Source organism: Lactuca virosa, chromosome 6, assembly GCF_052849685.1.
Source record: "Lactuca virosa cultivar CGN04683 chromosome 6, Lactuca_virosa_CGN04683_v6, whole genome shotgun sequence".
NCBI classification, from domain to species: Eukaryota; Viridiplantae; Streptophyta; class Magnoliopsida; order Asterales; family Asteraceae; genus Lactuca; species Lactuca virosa.
In genome coordinates this window covers 86,275,017-86,290,247 of record NC_136431.1, presented here as the reverse complement: position 1 = coordinate 86,290,247, position 15,231 = coordinate 86,275,017, and the positions used below count along the sequence as shown (strand labels likewise).

General features: G+C 32.4%; 1 protein-coding gene and 1 long non-coding RNA gene across 2 annotated transcripts; one reads left to right on the top strand and one right to left on the bottom strand.

Annotated features, from left to right (window-relative positions):
- Nucleotides 1–237: 237 nt before the first annotated feature.
- On the bottom strand, nt 238–12,079 carry LOC145121720 (uncharacterized). Its single transcript, XM_079057424.1, has 5 exons — nt 11,963–12,079; nt 10,900–11,194; nt 10,683–10,753; nt 3,320–4,129; nt 238–1,840 (listed from the first exon to the last, which is right to left on the bottom strand). Exons 1-5 carry the CDS (start codon nt 12,077–12,079, stop codon nt 596–598), a joined length of 2,538 nt encoding a protein of 845 aa, XP_078913550.1. The 3' UTR covers nt 238–595.
- A 531-nt stretch (nt 12,080–12,610) lies between these two features.
- Nucleotides 12,611–13,307, top strand: LOC145118859 (uncharacterized). Its single transcript, XR_013713523.1, has 4 exons — nt 12,611–12,698; nt 12,783–12,868; nt 12,977–13,086; nt 13,163–13,307. It is a non-coding gene; the product is annotated as an uncharacterized LOC145118859 (long non-coding RNA).
- The last annotated feature ends 1,924 nt before the right edge of the window (nt 13,308–15,231 follow it).

Here is a 15,231-nt window from a genome sequence, read left to right as displayed (position 1 = left end):
AAGCTGTAATAAAATATATAAATATAGATATAGTAGGTGGGTTTTGAACTGGACTTGTGGAACGACTGGTCTATAAAGTACGTTTTGTCAAATAAATGACTGAACGGCTTAAGGTTGGACTGGATCTTAATAGACTGTGTCTCTATTTGTTCAATGTTCAATCAGGTATAAGTAACATAAAATTTATTCAAAATTCTGTTACTCAATTGTTTATACAGCAAGACAAATACACTGGTTTTTATGTAATTGAATTGTTTACAAAACGATACAAAATACACGGGTAATGTTTTTTGTATGTGGGTATGGGGTTTTTTAAGGTGATTTGATGAGGTTGAAGTGGGTATTTGGAGGGTGGTAGAAGGTGTAATAAGGTTGTAGTTTTGGTGGTATAAGGTAACAAAGAGGGTGATATTGTACATAATACCCACTTCTACCTCCTAGGAATTGACAAAAACCTTTCAATATCCATGATGCTCATGATAGGTTCAATTTTATCATGGTAAAAATGAACAATTTGGGTTTACATGAGCAGGTGTTTGTTGAATTGGATTTTGAAAAATATTATCGATTAGCAGTCATTTAATGGTAAAAAAATTTAAAAATTTAAAAAAAAAAATCTTAAACAATTGGTATCAGAGCTTGCGTGATTTACTTTGAAAATGAACAATTTGTTATGAAGTTTTGAAAGGTGATCTTTATTGTTCTTTATGAAGCATCGACAACCAAAAATATGGAAAAATTTGATGTTTGGTTTTCGGTTGTTAATGACTTCATATGGTGTTTTATGAAGATGTTTATGGATTAAGGAACGATTTTGAGTGTAGCAAGTTGTGGCTATTGCTTCTGCCCAGAAGTATTGTGGCAGATCAGTGAAGATAAGCATTGATCTTGCAGCTTCGCATAGAGTTTTGTTCCTTCTTTCGACAACACCGTTCTGTTGTGGAATGTATGGGGCTGAGAAGTTATGTTCAATTCCTTTGTCTTTGAGAAATGAGTCTAGAGTCTTGTTTTTGAACTCTAAACCATTATCACTTTGGATTCTTCGAACAGGTCTTTTGAGCTTCAGTTTGATGAAGTTGATCATCTCTTCAGGTGCTTCTGATTTTAGTCTTAAGAAAAAGACCCAAGTAAAGCGCGAGAAACCATCAACGACAACAAGAATGTACTTCTTCCCTTGTATGGTTTGGGTTTTGGCATGGCCACAAAGGTCTATGTGCAGCAATTCTAGTGGTTCGGATACACTAGATTCTGAGATGCTTTTGTGAGTTGATTTGGAAAGTTTTCCTTTTTCACATGCGGCACAAAGAGTTTTGTTATCGAGCTTCAGAAGTGGTAGCCCTCGAACAAGATCATCGCCGATCAGTTTGTTGATGTACCCAAAGTTTAGATGGGAAAGGCGGCGGTGCCATAACCAACTAATATCTGCTGGGGCTTTAGATAGCAGACATATATTGGGTTTACCATAGATAAGATCCATGTCAAGTGGATACATATTTCCGGCACGGTCTGAATCAACTATAACATCTTTGGTTTTGGCGTCCATGATCAAGCTTCGTTGTTTGGTGAATAGAACTTCAAGATTGTTATCACACAGCTGAGAAACACTGATGAGGTTGTGTTTCAGGTCATCAACAAAGGTAACTTTCTTTATGGTAAAATTACCATTTGTTATGTTTCCATAACCCTTGATTTTTGCTGTCATGTTGTTGCCGAAGGTAACATCTTGATTGGTGTGTGTAGGTTTGAAGTCACGTAAGTAGTTCCGGTTTCCTGTCATATGCTTGGAGCAGCCACTATCAATATACCATGTATCATCATTGGGTTCTCCAGCATTAAGTACCTGCAATCAGACAGAAAGTTTAGGTACCCAAATCTGAATGGGTCCTGGTTTGTCAGTTGTTATTTTGGGTTCTTTGCTTAATGAATTTCTAGCATTTAACTTCGCGTTGTTGTAAGAGTTTGTTTTATGAGGATGGAATGGTTGAGGTTTGATTTGGTTTATCAAGTTTACCCAAAATGTGATTTTTTTTGAAAATTTGTGGGTTGATAAGATCTGTGATTTGGTGAAAGATATCCTAGATGTGAAGGTTTGATTGAAAGGTTTTCTTCATATCTGGGATGTGAAGGGCGGTTTTGAAAAGCTTTTTGATGATGATTGCTTGGAACTTTCTGATGTGATTGTTTTTGAAAGTTTCTTGAATGATTAAAAGTGATATCTTGAAAGCGGTTTTCAAAAGGTTTTGGTTTTTGTTTGGAAACCTGTTTTTGAGGTATGACGTAGAGTTGAACTGGTTTCTTTGGTTTGTTTTCAAAGGCTTTTGGTTTGAAAAGTGGGGTTTTGTTGACTTGAATGGATTTTTTGCTTGTTTGTTGTTTCTTGGAGTATTTTTGTCCCGGACTAGTTTTTCCAACAATTGATGAACTCATTGTAGGAAAAGCAGTTGGTACAGAAGTACTACCATCTTCATAACAGGAATTTTCTCCATTCAAAAAGTTTTTGAGTTTGGTGGTTCCGTCGGTATGTTTGATTTGGTGAGTTAAAGAACTAGCAGAGTCTGTTTCAGAATTTACAACTCTTTTGAAAGACTTTTTGGAAACAGTGAAAGCAGTATCATCTGGGCTACAGTTGATAATTGTTTCGTCATCTGAATCTTCCTCATTGACAGATGTGAAAAGATCTGGTAGAGTGGATTCAAAGTTTTCACAATTCGTCATGTTTTCCTGTTTTGCTTGTTCAATTTCAAAGGATTCTCTTCCAATTACTGGTCTGTAATTCGTATCAATTTTGCCAGTTCCTAAGGTGTTTGCCTTGGTGAAAATATCATCACTTAGTTTTCTAGCAACTTTGATAGAATCCATATTCCATATCAGTCTTTTATTCTCAGTTTCAAGAGAATTGATTTGTTTTAAAGAACCAGTCAGTTTTTCATTTAAAATATTGTATTTGTCAGTTGATTCTTGAAAGTATTGTTTCAACTGAAGGATTTCCATTTCTAAAACATCTTTTATTTCAGAAGAAATGACTGACTGATTTTTTTTGTTCCAAATCCCTTTTCTGAATTAGGGTCTGATTTAATTGTTCCAAGACGTGATTATAATCTTCTGCTTTTCTTTCAACGTCTCTTTCCAATTTGCTTTTTGTTCTTGTTGATTCTCCAAATTTGAGTTGCAAGGTTTGTAACTCAGATTTGCAGATATCATCATTGACCATTGTGTCATGATATGTTTTGAGATCAGCTTCCAGACTAGTCTCAATTTTGGTTATGTGGGACTCAAAAATTGTTTTGGAAAAACCAAGTTCAGAGATCATAGACCATACCTGTTCTATCACGTTGGGAGCTCTTGAAGGTATGTCAAAACCAGCTACGAAGCAGAAGTTTGATTGTGCTGGTTCATTGTCAGCTTCTTCATCAGAAGTTGGCCAGTATTCCATGCTTGGTTCATGGATTGCCATCAATGCTCTTTGTTTTTCTTGGTTTTCCAGTTTCTTCAATTCGTCGGCTCTTTGAGCATAGTATGCTGAGTCTTTGATTTTGGTTTTGTTTTTGGCTCGACATTCTCTGGCATAGTGATTTGTTCCTTTGCAGTTGTGATAAATGATCACTTCTTCATCACTGTCATCCTTTTGACTCTTAACCGGAAGTCTTTCAGGTGCTTGAGTTTGGGTTTGTTGGGAAGGTTGAGAATGGTTTTGTTGGAATCCAAAATTTTGGTTGTTTTGAAAACCATTGTTTTGATTGTGGTAACCTTGATTTTGGAAACCTCTGTTTTGATTTTGAAAACTGTTGTTTGGATTGTGATTATGACCTGAGTTAAGATTGTTTTGAAATCCCTGGTTTTGAAAACCTTGGTTTGAGTTGTTATGGAAAGAAGGTCTTTGAGAATTTTGTCCAAAGTAGGATCTTGGTTGAAAACCTGAGTCGTTTTGTCCAAAGGATGGTCTTGGTTGAAAACCTGAGTTATTTTGTCCAAAAGATGATATGTTATGAAAGTTTGGTCTAAAATTTGATTGACCATGATTTGGGATAAATATCTGGAGATTTGTGTTTGCAACCAACGCACACAATTGTTGATAATCTGCTTCATCATTTGAATCACACTGGAAGGTTTGGTTTTGAAAAGATGTAGCCTGATTAAAATGATTAAAGTTTTGATCATTGAAAGGTGTTTGGTTTTGTGAAGTTGTGGACACAAGAGCAAGTGGTCCTCCAAAAGCTGTAGTGGTTGGTGGGTCAATCGAGGATTCATACGATTGAAGTTCTCCATACAAATTGTACAAAGTTTCTGTATGAATGGCTGGATTTCCCTGAATAATGAGTTTAACCATTTTCCAGCTTTCGAAAAGATTGTTTAAAAACTTGAGATTTATCTCGTGTTGTGTCTTTTTGATACCCAAATTGTTCATTTTGACCATAATAAGATTGAACCTATCGTGAGCATCATGGATGGTTTCTAATGAAAGCATTTTGAAATTATCGAATTCATTCAAAACATATGTTCTTTTGTTTCCGATAATTCTTTTATTTCCACAAAAACGATTTTTCAAATTTTCCCAAATTTGATTTGCGGTTAACAGTATAATGTCATCCATTTGACTTAGAATACTGTGAGGTATTCCAGACACAAGTTCCTTTTTGGCTTGGAGTTCCAACTTTCTTCTGATTTCGGTTTGAGTGGCTTGATTTGTAGCAAGAGTAGCCATATTTTCTGGAGTAATATATGTTCCTTCTACGCATTTCCAGACATCTTCATTTATAGTGTTAAGATGAAGATTCATACGGCCAACCCACGAATTATACTCTTCAGGAATAAGTATGGGTGCCCGTGAACCAGATCCTAAGCTATTTTCAATGGAGACAGAGTTCATGTTGGAGTAATTTGCCAAAGACATTTCCCTTTTTTTTATTTTGAAATTTTATGAAAGGATTTTGAACAAGTGATATTAAAATGAAATTTTTAAAGAAAAGCTTATGCAAGGTTTATAACGCTAACCAAAAGTTTTCGACAAAAATTTCAAAGTAAATCACACAAGTTCCTCTTTTTTTTTGTTAAAGGATTTTGAACAAGTGATATTAAAATGAAATTTTTAAAGAAAAGCTTATGGAAGGTTTAATTTTTGTCGAAACTTTTGGTTAGCGTTATAAACCTTCCATAAGCTTTTCTTTAAAAATTTCATTTTAATATCACTTGTTCAAAATCCTTTAACAAAAAAAAAAGGAACTTGTGTGATTTACTTTGAAATTTTTGTCGAAAACTTTTGGTTAGCGTTATAAACCTTCCATAAGCTTTTCTTTAAAACTTTCAGTTTAATATCACTTGTTCAAAATCCTTTCATAAAATTTCAAAATAAAAAAGGGAAATGTCTTTGGCAAATTACTCCAACATGAACTCTGTCTCCATTGCAAATAGCTTAGGATCTGGTTCACGGGCACCCATACTTATTCCTGAAGAGTATAATTCGTGGGTTGGCCGTATGAATCTTCATCTTAACACTATAAATGAAGATGTCTGGAAATGCGTAGAAGGAACATATATTACTCCAGAAAATATGGCTACTCTTGCTACAAATCAAGCCACTCAAACTGAAATCAGAAGAAAGTTGGAACTCCAAGCCAAAAAGGAACTTGTGTCTGGAATACCTCACAGTATTCTAAGTCAAATGGATGACATTATACTGTTAACCACAAATCAAATTTGGGAAAATTTGAAAAATCGTTTTTGTGGAAATAAAAGAATTATCGGAAACAAAAGAACATCTGTTTTGAATGAATTCGATAATTTCAAAATGCTTTCATCAGAAACCATCCATGATGCTCACGATAGGTTCAATCTTATTATGGTCAAAATGAACAATTTGGGTATCAAAAAGACACAACATGAGATAAATCTCAAGTTTTTAAACAATCTTTTCGAAAGCTGGCAAATGGTTAAACTCATTATTCAGGGAAATCCTACCATTCATACAGAAACTTTGTACAATTTGTAGGGAGAACTTCAATCGAGGATTCATACGATTGAAGTTCTCCATACAAATTGTACAAAGTTTCTATATGAATGACTGGATTTCCCTGAATAATGAGTTTAACCATTTTCCAACTTTCGAAAAGATTGTTTAAAAACTTGAGATTTATCTCGTGTTGTGTCTTTTTGATACCCAGATTGTTCATTTTGACCATAATAAGATTGAACCTATCGTGAGCATCATGGATGGTTTCTGATGAAAGCATTTTGAAATTATCGAATTCATTCAAAACAGATGTTCTTTTGTTTCCGATAATTCTTTTATTTCCACAAAAACGATTTTTCAAATTTTCCCAAATTTGATTTGCGGTTAACAGTATAATGTCATCCATTTGACTTAAAATACTGTGAGTATTCCAGACACAAGTTCCTTTTTGGCTTGGAGTTCCAACTTTCTTCTGATTTTGGTTTGAGTGGCTTGATTTGTAGCAAGAGTAGCCATATTTTCTGGAGTAATATATGTTCCTTCTACGCATTTCCAGACATCTTCATTTATAGTGTTAAGATGAAGATTCATACGGCCAACCCACGAATTATACTCTTCAGGAATAAGTATGGGTGTCCGTGAACCAGATCCTAAGCTATTTGCAATGGAGACAGAGTTCATGTTGGAGTAATTTGCCAAAGACATTTCCCTTTTTTTTATTTTGAAATTTTATGAAAGGATTTTGAACAAGTGATATTAAAATGAAATTTTTAAAGAAAAGCTTATGGAAGGTTTATAACGCTAACCAAAAGTTTTCGACAAAAATTTCAAAGTAAATCACACAAGTTCGCTTTTTTTTTTGTTTAAAGGATTTTGAACAAGTGATATTAAAATGAAATTTTTAAAGAAAAGCTTATGGAAGGTTTATAACGCTAACCAAAAGTTTCGACAAAAATTTCAAAGTAAATCACACAAGTTCCCTTTTTTTTTTTTGAAATTTTTTGAAAGGATTTTGAACAAATGATATTAAAATGAAATTTTTAAAGAAAAGCTTATGGAAGGTTTATAACGCTAACCAAAAGTTTTCGACAAAAATTTCAAAGTAAATCACACAACTTCCTTTTTTTTTTTTAAAGGATTTTGAACATGTGATATTAAAATGAAATTTTTAAAGAAAAGCTTATGGAAGGTTTATAACGCTAACCAAAAGTTTTCGACAAAAATTTCAAAGTAAATCACACAAGCTCTGATACCAATTGTTGTAAAATATTCTTGAAGGTTGAAGTTGCAAGAGTTGTTCTTGAAGATTGAAGTTGTGTTCTTGGTTGTGGTGATTTGAAAGGTTTTTTTTTTGGAGGAGGTTTAAGGAGGGTATTTGGAGGGTGTTTGGAGAGTATTTTGAGGTTGTTTGGAGGTTGATATAAGGTGGTGATGGTGGTGAAAGTTTATGAAGATGATGATGTTTGATGGGTTGAAGATGAACACCTTGAGTTTGAATGAAGAAGATGAAGATGGTTGATGTTCTTCATTTTTTGTTGTTGTTGATCTTGATGTTCTTGGTTGGGAGAGTTTTTTTTTTTGTGTATGGAGATGTAGCTGGAGGTATTACAAAGAAAAAGAACACACACACGAACTATAGCTCACTTATTCTCTATACATACACATGTATACATATATGAGAGAACAAGAATCTTCTTCACTTGAGTGTTTGTTGAAAGTAGTGGCTGCAAGTTGTAGTAGGGTAGGAGGTAAGAACGTGGGAGTGGGTTTTGCTTTTTCATTTTTAATTCTCCACCGAGAGATATGAGTTTTAAATTCAATTAATGAATTGAATTTTCATATTTAACCCTTGAGTTTTTGAAGTCTTGACATTTTTATCTCTTGATTTGTTTTGTCTTCAAACGATCAAATATGCGGCTATTTTTCCGTCTTTGCGTATTTTTGTATTTCATAATTAAGCACGAATTCATGCAACTTGAAATAACTGATAATATTTGTTAGATAATATAAAAACAGTTCGTATTATTTCAGTGATGGTCACATACAAAAATAATTTTCAACAACACGTAAATAATTTTATCAGGGTGTTCTTATAGTTTTGGTGTATAAGAACTATGGGTGTTTTATAACTTTTTACTTCTATAAATAGTAGATATTAAATCAAATCAAAACTACAAATTCAGTTTATGTACTGATTTTTATTCAGTTTTTGGTTCAAAGGCAAAATGAAAAATTTAAAATAAAAGAAAATTGACTTATTAGGTACTTATTTTTTTGTTTTGTTCATATTTTGGTAAAAAAAAATTTGTACGCATGTAGGCAACAAACTTGTTGAAAGTGTTCACAGATGACCATTATTACCGGCTATAGCAAGTTACAACTTATATGGCGTATGCGTGCCATATACGTGACAAAGATAAATATCTAGGAGGGTAATGAAATATTGGTTTTGTTCACATCTAGGCAATTTCTTTCTTTGTTCACATTCGTGATGGGTTTTGATATAAAATATAAGTTTGTTTTTCATAAAAACCGCAAGAAAAGACTTAAAATATAACAAGTTTATTTTTAGTTTATAACAAAATCAAACCATCAATGATCCATTTATAGATGTTAAAAGGAAATAAAAAAAAACAAATAGTTTTTAGAATGACAACCTTTGAAACCACTTGGTTTTAGGGTGTTGATGAAGATAGCAAAAAATCAAAGAGGATGATTTTCTCTATGTGTATCCACCATCAAGAGTAAGACACTTGGAATTCTAGTTCCTTCTTGTATTCTTGAGTATCTTAAGCTTTTATGTGCTTAACTCAAATAAGCACTAAAGGACACAACTCAGGAGGGCTTCTAATCTTGCAACAATCTTCAAAGGACAACAAAAAGAAGTAGAGGAAGAGAGTTTCGGCCATAGAGAGAAAGAGGAGATTTCACTAGAAAAACTAGCCAAAAACTCATGTAAAACACTCTCTTATATACCTATGCAAAGGTAAGGCTTTTACATTAAAATAATCTAAAGTAATGTTAGCCTTTAGAAGCATGGAGAGACAAAGCATGGAGGTTGAAAAACAACCTCATTCTTTGTTTAATTTTCGGACATACCTCTTGAAAAGAGAAGAGTTCTTTAATTTTTATAAACTCAAAGTTTATAAAATATAAACTTTGTCTTTAGGTAAAAGATAAAGGAATTTAACTAGTTAAAAAGGTTGTACATTAATTATTAATTCATATCATATCAAATAATAACTAGTTATACTCTTATAATTATTATTTTCATAAAACGATAACTATTCCCTAATTAAAATACAAAATTGATATTATTTATTAATAATCATATTAATAATAAATATACAAAATGTGTTAAATTGATAAATGTGTGACCCTATAGTATCATATATTGTTAGCAATATCACTCAATAATGATTCTTGGGCATATAGATTCAACAATTCGACTATTTAACTTGTTGGAGTTGTTCATATAATACCATTATTTCAGAAATTAAAATCAGTAGTTAAAATCGTTCGTTTAACTTGTTGAAGTTGGTCACACAATACCATTATTTCTGAAATCGAGAAACTTGGTTCGATCTGACACCAGAACATCATTTGTTTCTTAGGGTGGGGTTCGAACTAGACAATTAAACTTTTGTTTTACGATTATTATCCTAATGGAAGCTTGAGCTCGCTCCTCCATGGTGCATGGACTGGGAAACGAGGAGCAAAGTGAGAGACTAGGTATGAGGTTATAGTAGGCATGGCTCATGCTCTCGCGTATCTACATCATGAACGTGTGCTCGTTATTTTACATGGAGATGTGAAAGCCATGAATGTGTTAGCAGGTTCAAACCTACAACCCTACCTTGGTGATTTTAGGCTGGCTAGACTTGTTATGAAAGACCAAAACCAGAAACCTTAGTTGGCTCCCACTCTCCCATTTATTATATGCGAGAACATGAGTCACGCCTAGTACAACCTCGTACCTAGTCTCCTACTAAGCTCCTCGTTTCCCAGTCCCAACACAATGGATGAGTAAGCTCAAGCTTCCATCAGGATAATAATCGTAAAATAGAAATTTAATCTTCTGGTTCGAACCTCACCCTAAGAAACAAATGGTGTTCTTGTGTCAGATCAAACTAAGTGTCTTGATTTCATAAATAATGGTATTATGTGAACAACTTCAATAAGTTAGACGAATAACTTCATCTATCGATTTAAATTTCTGAAACAATGGTATTATGTGAACAACTTCAACAAGTTGGATGGTTGAATGTGAATAAAAAAATTGCCTAGATGTGAACAAAACCAATAGTTCATTACCCTCCTGTGTAATTATCGTTGCCACGTATATGTCACGTAAGCTATAATTTGCTACAACCGGTTATAATTGTCTTATGTAAACAATTCCAAGAAGTTCGTTACCTAGATGTGTACAATTTTTTTTTACCTAAATATGAGCAAAACGAAAAGACAATTACCCTGATAAGTCAATTTCCCTAAAAAAATGGCATACAACTAATTAGATTTAACGCTTTATGGACCAAAATTGTTATGAAACATCAAAATAAAGATAATAATTGCAAACAAATTTCTATTGGTATTAAAATTGAAAAAAAAGCGTTAAAGTGAAGGACCAAAAGTGTTATTTTCTTTGATAAATGATATAGGTTTGCAATATGACCAATAATAAGAAAGACTCACCATACCGTGTGGTGGAGTGTGGAGTGAGATGGACATTTACCAAGGTGGTGAAGATGAGGAGAAAGGAGTACGAGTTGTTGCACTCTCTGTCTTCTTTCTTCTCTTTAATGGCTAGAAAATTATTATTAAAAAAAATATTTTACCATTTAAAATACCAACCATTTGTAACATTTAGTCTCACACCATTTTTTATATTTTCTCTCACAAAATTTTGCCAAGTAGATGTTAGTATGCTGCAGCAAACAAAAGGGGAGTACATGACCGCGACAGGCAAACAAAAAGGAAGCACATAACCGCGAGATTTATATCCTGCAAGATTAAATCACAGCAAGATAATTCAATTTTCTCCATATCTGAAGATGGTGATCGTTTCCAGCTCCACTTCCATTCAAAAGTATCACCAATTTTTTCATATCTATCTGAGAGTAAGCATTGCTTCTTTGATGCCAATTTGAAAAGTTTAGAGAATGAGTCTTTTAAAGGACCATTCTGAGACCAATTTTCGAACCAAAATGATGTTAGATTACCCTTACCCAAATCCTTTTTGAGTAACTGAGCAAATTGAATGTTGTAGATTTTATAATCCAACCATTGCAATTATTAATTTTTAGTTAGATAACAGAAACATAGGCATCGTATTCCGTATAAATATTATTCTCTCTCAATCAAACTTTTGTAATCATTACTTTATAATAGTATTTATTATATTAAATTATTTTACTCTTAAAGATCAAATTAATACTTTTTTTTTCCAAAATTTACCGTCACGTTTACTGATATTTGTTTCAATGCTAAATGCTACCAAGTGTAACATGAAACACTAGTTATTATACGTTAATAATCAAATTCTTTCAATATAACCATTAACTAATATTTTTATTTATCAAAATTTAATAGCCGTCGAACCATTAGTTATGATAAAAGGGTTATATATATATATATATATATATATATATATATATATATATATATATATATATATATATATATATATATATATATATATATATATATATATATATATATATATATATATATATATATATATAGGAGTAAGATCAAATGAGAACACCTAAAAGGTTGAGAACGCGAGAACACTTCTGGACCATCTAATTTTTAAGATGTGTGGCTATAATTAATTGTTATTTTTCTAATTATTAATACATTTAAAAATTAAATTTCAAATTAAAGAAAATTATAAAGGGTATTAAGGTAAATAAACATTACCCTAATTTTGTAAACTCCTATAATTACTCTCTGTCTCTCTATTTCGTTGACCTAATTGCATACAACATACAATCGACACCTTTATCATCTTACCGTCTCATATCCATCATCTGGATCTTTGATTTTCGTAGCCCTAATCGTACCTGAAGTAGATTTCCAATTGGCCTCCTGCAACTCGATCTCCAATCGGTCTCCTACAACCCGATTCATGGAAAACCGAGAGGGAGGTGTTTATCTAGTTTAAATCGCAATCGGATATCCTTTCTCTTTCGAACGAGATATTGTTTCCAGATTGGCACTCGGGCAGCCCATGAATGCGTCGATCGGGTCTCACGAGGCTGCGTTCATGAATTTTCTTCCCATGCCCATCAAGTCCGATTAAGAGTCGATCCATATGAATCGTATTTTGGGATTGTGTGCTTTGTGTCGTGCATTAGGAGGAAGGGAATAGAGACGAGCGAGCGAAAGGGAGTGACGGGAAGAGGGGGGAAATTTGACAGGATTTCCTATGAAATTGAAGCTATAAATCAACAATTGGTAAGTTTTGATTCTTCCTTCTATTGTGTTCGTAGGTCAAATTCTAGCAATCGAATATCCTTCACTACAGTGGTGAATAAATTCAATCAACATAGTCAAGTGTATTCGCTATAATCACTTATGATTATAAAAATAGTTGTACAGATGATTAAAAGACGCTGATAATAATCATTTATGATTATAACAACATATGTTTTTCTGGCCAGACCAGTCTGAGTTTGTGAGGATGGCTGCTATGTTTGGAGCCAAAATCATACCTTTTGGTGTTGTTGGAGAAGATGATATTGGTGAGGTACGTGGACTTTTTTTTTTGTGAATTTGCTCACCTCACACATTCTATTGTTTAACACAACTTACGGGAATTTGGTTTGTTCAGTTGATTTTTGACTATGAGGACCAAATAAAGATTCCATATCTCAGATAATTTATACAGGAATTAACTGATGAGGCCGTGCAGCTTAGGTATCCAACTATACATAAATATCTATCATACTTTTTATTTGTTAGTTTCTTGAAATGATTCTATATATTCTTTAATGTGATGACTGATGAGTAATGCTACTACTACAGGAGTAACGTTGAAGGTGAAGTAGCAAACCAAGATGTACACTTTCCAGTGATGCGTCCCAAACTACCTGGGAGATTTTATTATCTTTTTGGAAACCCAATTGAAACACAAGGTATGTGATGTGATGTTATGTTATGTTTATAAGGAAATTATTTACATTTTTTTTCCAAATGGTCGTTGGTTTGTAGGGAGACAGCAGGAGCTAAGGAATAGGGACAAGGCACATGAGTTGTATGTAGAGGTGAAGTCGGAGGTAGAAAGGTGTCTATCTTATCTAAAAGAGAAAAGACGGAATGATCCTTATCGGAGTATATTATCACGTTTGGTTTACCAGCTCACACATGACCCTGAATCTGAAATCCCAACATTTGAACCCTAAAATTCATTTACTTATCACAATTTATACAAATCATATTCATACGGGACTTGTGCTATGTATGGTTTACAAGCTTACTATTTGAAAGAGATGCAAAAACACAATCATGCCCTCATCATAATCATTTAGGATTATAACAACATATGTTTTTCTACTAATCATTCATTTTAATATTTTGTTGGTATTTTTATTGTGTTTACATGTTATTGTTATTTTTGTAGATATTAATCAAAGAAAAAGGAATACTAGAATTCTTTAGATTTCGTGCCTGCTCCTGCTCGTTACACAAGCTCGCGAGCCATTTGATTCAAAGAGAAGGAAGGGGTTGTGACCAATTCAAGAAAATGGCTGATATAGGGATGAATTTTGCAATTTTTTTTTTCATTTGAAGTGGTTTAATCATTGTTGAATATAATTATGTATAAATGTATCAAACTAGTCTTGGGATATTCTTTTATGAATATAAATATATAAATGTATAAACTCAATCTTTGAAAATTTTATTTTATGAATATAATTTTTAATGTGTTGATTTTTTTTATTTGTTAGCATATTCATGTATGATTAGTAATTTATTTTTATTCATTTATAAATGTTATCTCTAAATTATGATTTATTATTTAGGATTACAAACATATATTTTTATAATTACAAATGTTTTATTCATATATGATTGAAATTATTTTGATGAATAATAAATTAGAAAAAAAAGGATTTTTTATTTGACAAAAAAAAATAATATAAATTATCTTTAATATCCATTAATAAAAGAAATAAAAAAATCGGTTCATATTTTATTTTAGGTAGATAATCATTATCACTAAATTTTAGGAAATTAAGATTTGAATTTAATTTGATTTTATTTAAAATAAATAAACAATTACTAATATACCCTTATAATATGATTGATCCAGAAGTGTTCTTGCGTTCTCAACCTTTTAGGTGTTCTTATTTGATCATTTCCCTATATATATATATATATATATATATATATATATATATATATATATATATATATATATATATATATAATAAAAGACTCCTGCACCAGCCACGTGTCTTCTTTTAAGCATTGTTTTCTGTCACGCGTAGCTTTTCTACACCCTCGCTTTTGTGTTTTCCCGCTCAAGCACGTCCTTTAGAATCGGATTCTTAGTTTGTATTTACTATCAATCCCATAAAATTAGCAATCAAGATGAAATCAATCACTATAATCACGCCAAATTACAGAGATACGCGTATATGAGTCAACTTCTTCCCCTGATTGTAGATTCAAAGTTGGGAAACCCTAAAAACGATACCCATTATCTTCCTGAAATCTTCCTATCATTGTCGTGTCTCTCTTATCTATCGAAGCTTCTCTGTATCGCATACCGTATCTTCTTGCTTCTCTCTGAGAACTAAAAAACCCTATACGCTGGTTTTTGCTTCATTATCTCGCAATTGGTATGTAGTTTTTGTGCCTTTTTGTGTTGGTATCTTTATTTTTGAAACATTGGTTGAATGGTTAAGCATTTTTGTTTGCTGATAAATTTTTAAGAATGGAATTGAAAAGAGTAGAACAGGTTTGAAGCTTCTGTCATTTTTATTAATTTATTATGTTTTTGATTTTGTGTATTTCAGCCCTAATAGTTCCGATTTGTTCTTTGTACTCCATTTTTTTGTTCTTTGGCTATGGAAGTCTTCCGACAGACATTGAATTATACAGTTCACTGAATCCATTGGAATTGAGAGTTTACTATGAGCTTATTCATATCTATGTGGATGTGGTTTCAAAGAGGAAAGATAAGTTGATCTATCCCTAAATGATTGTATTAAGAATTTGGAGGATTGACTCAGAAGTCAAACTACATGATTTTATGAAACTTTGTCTGTTGAGTC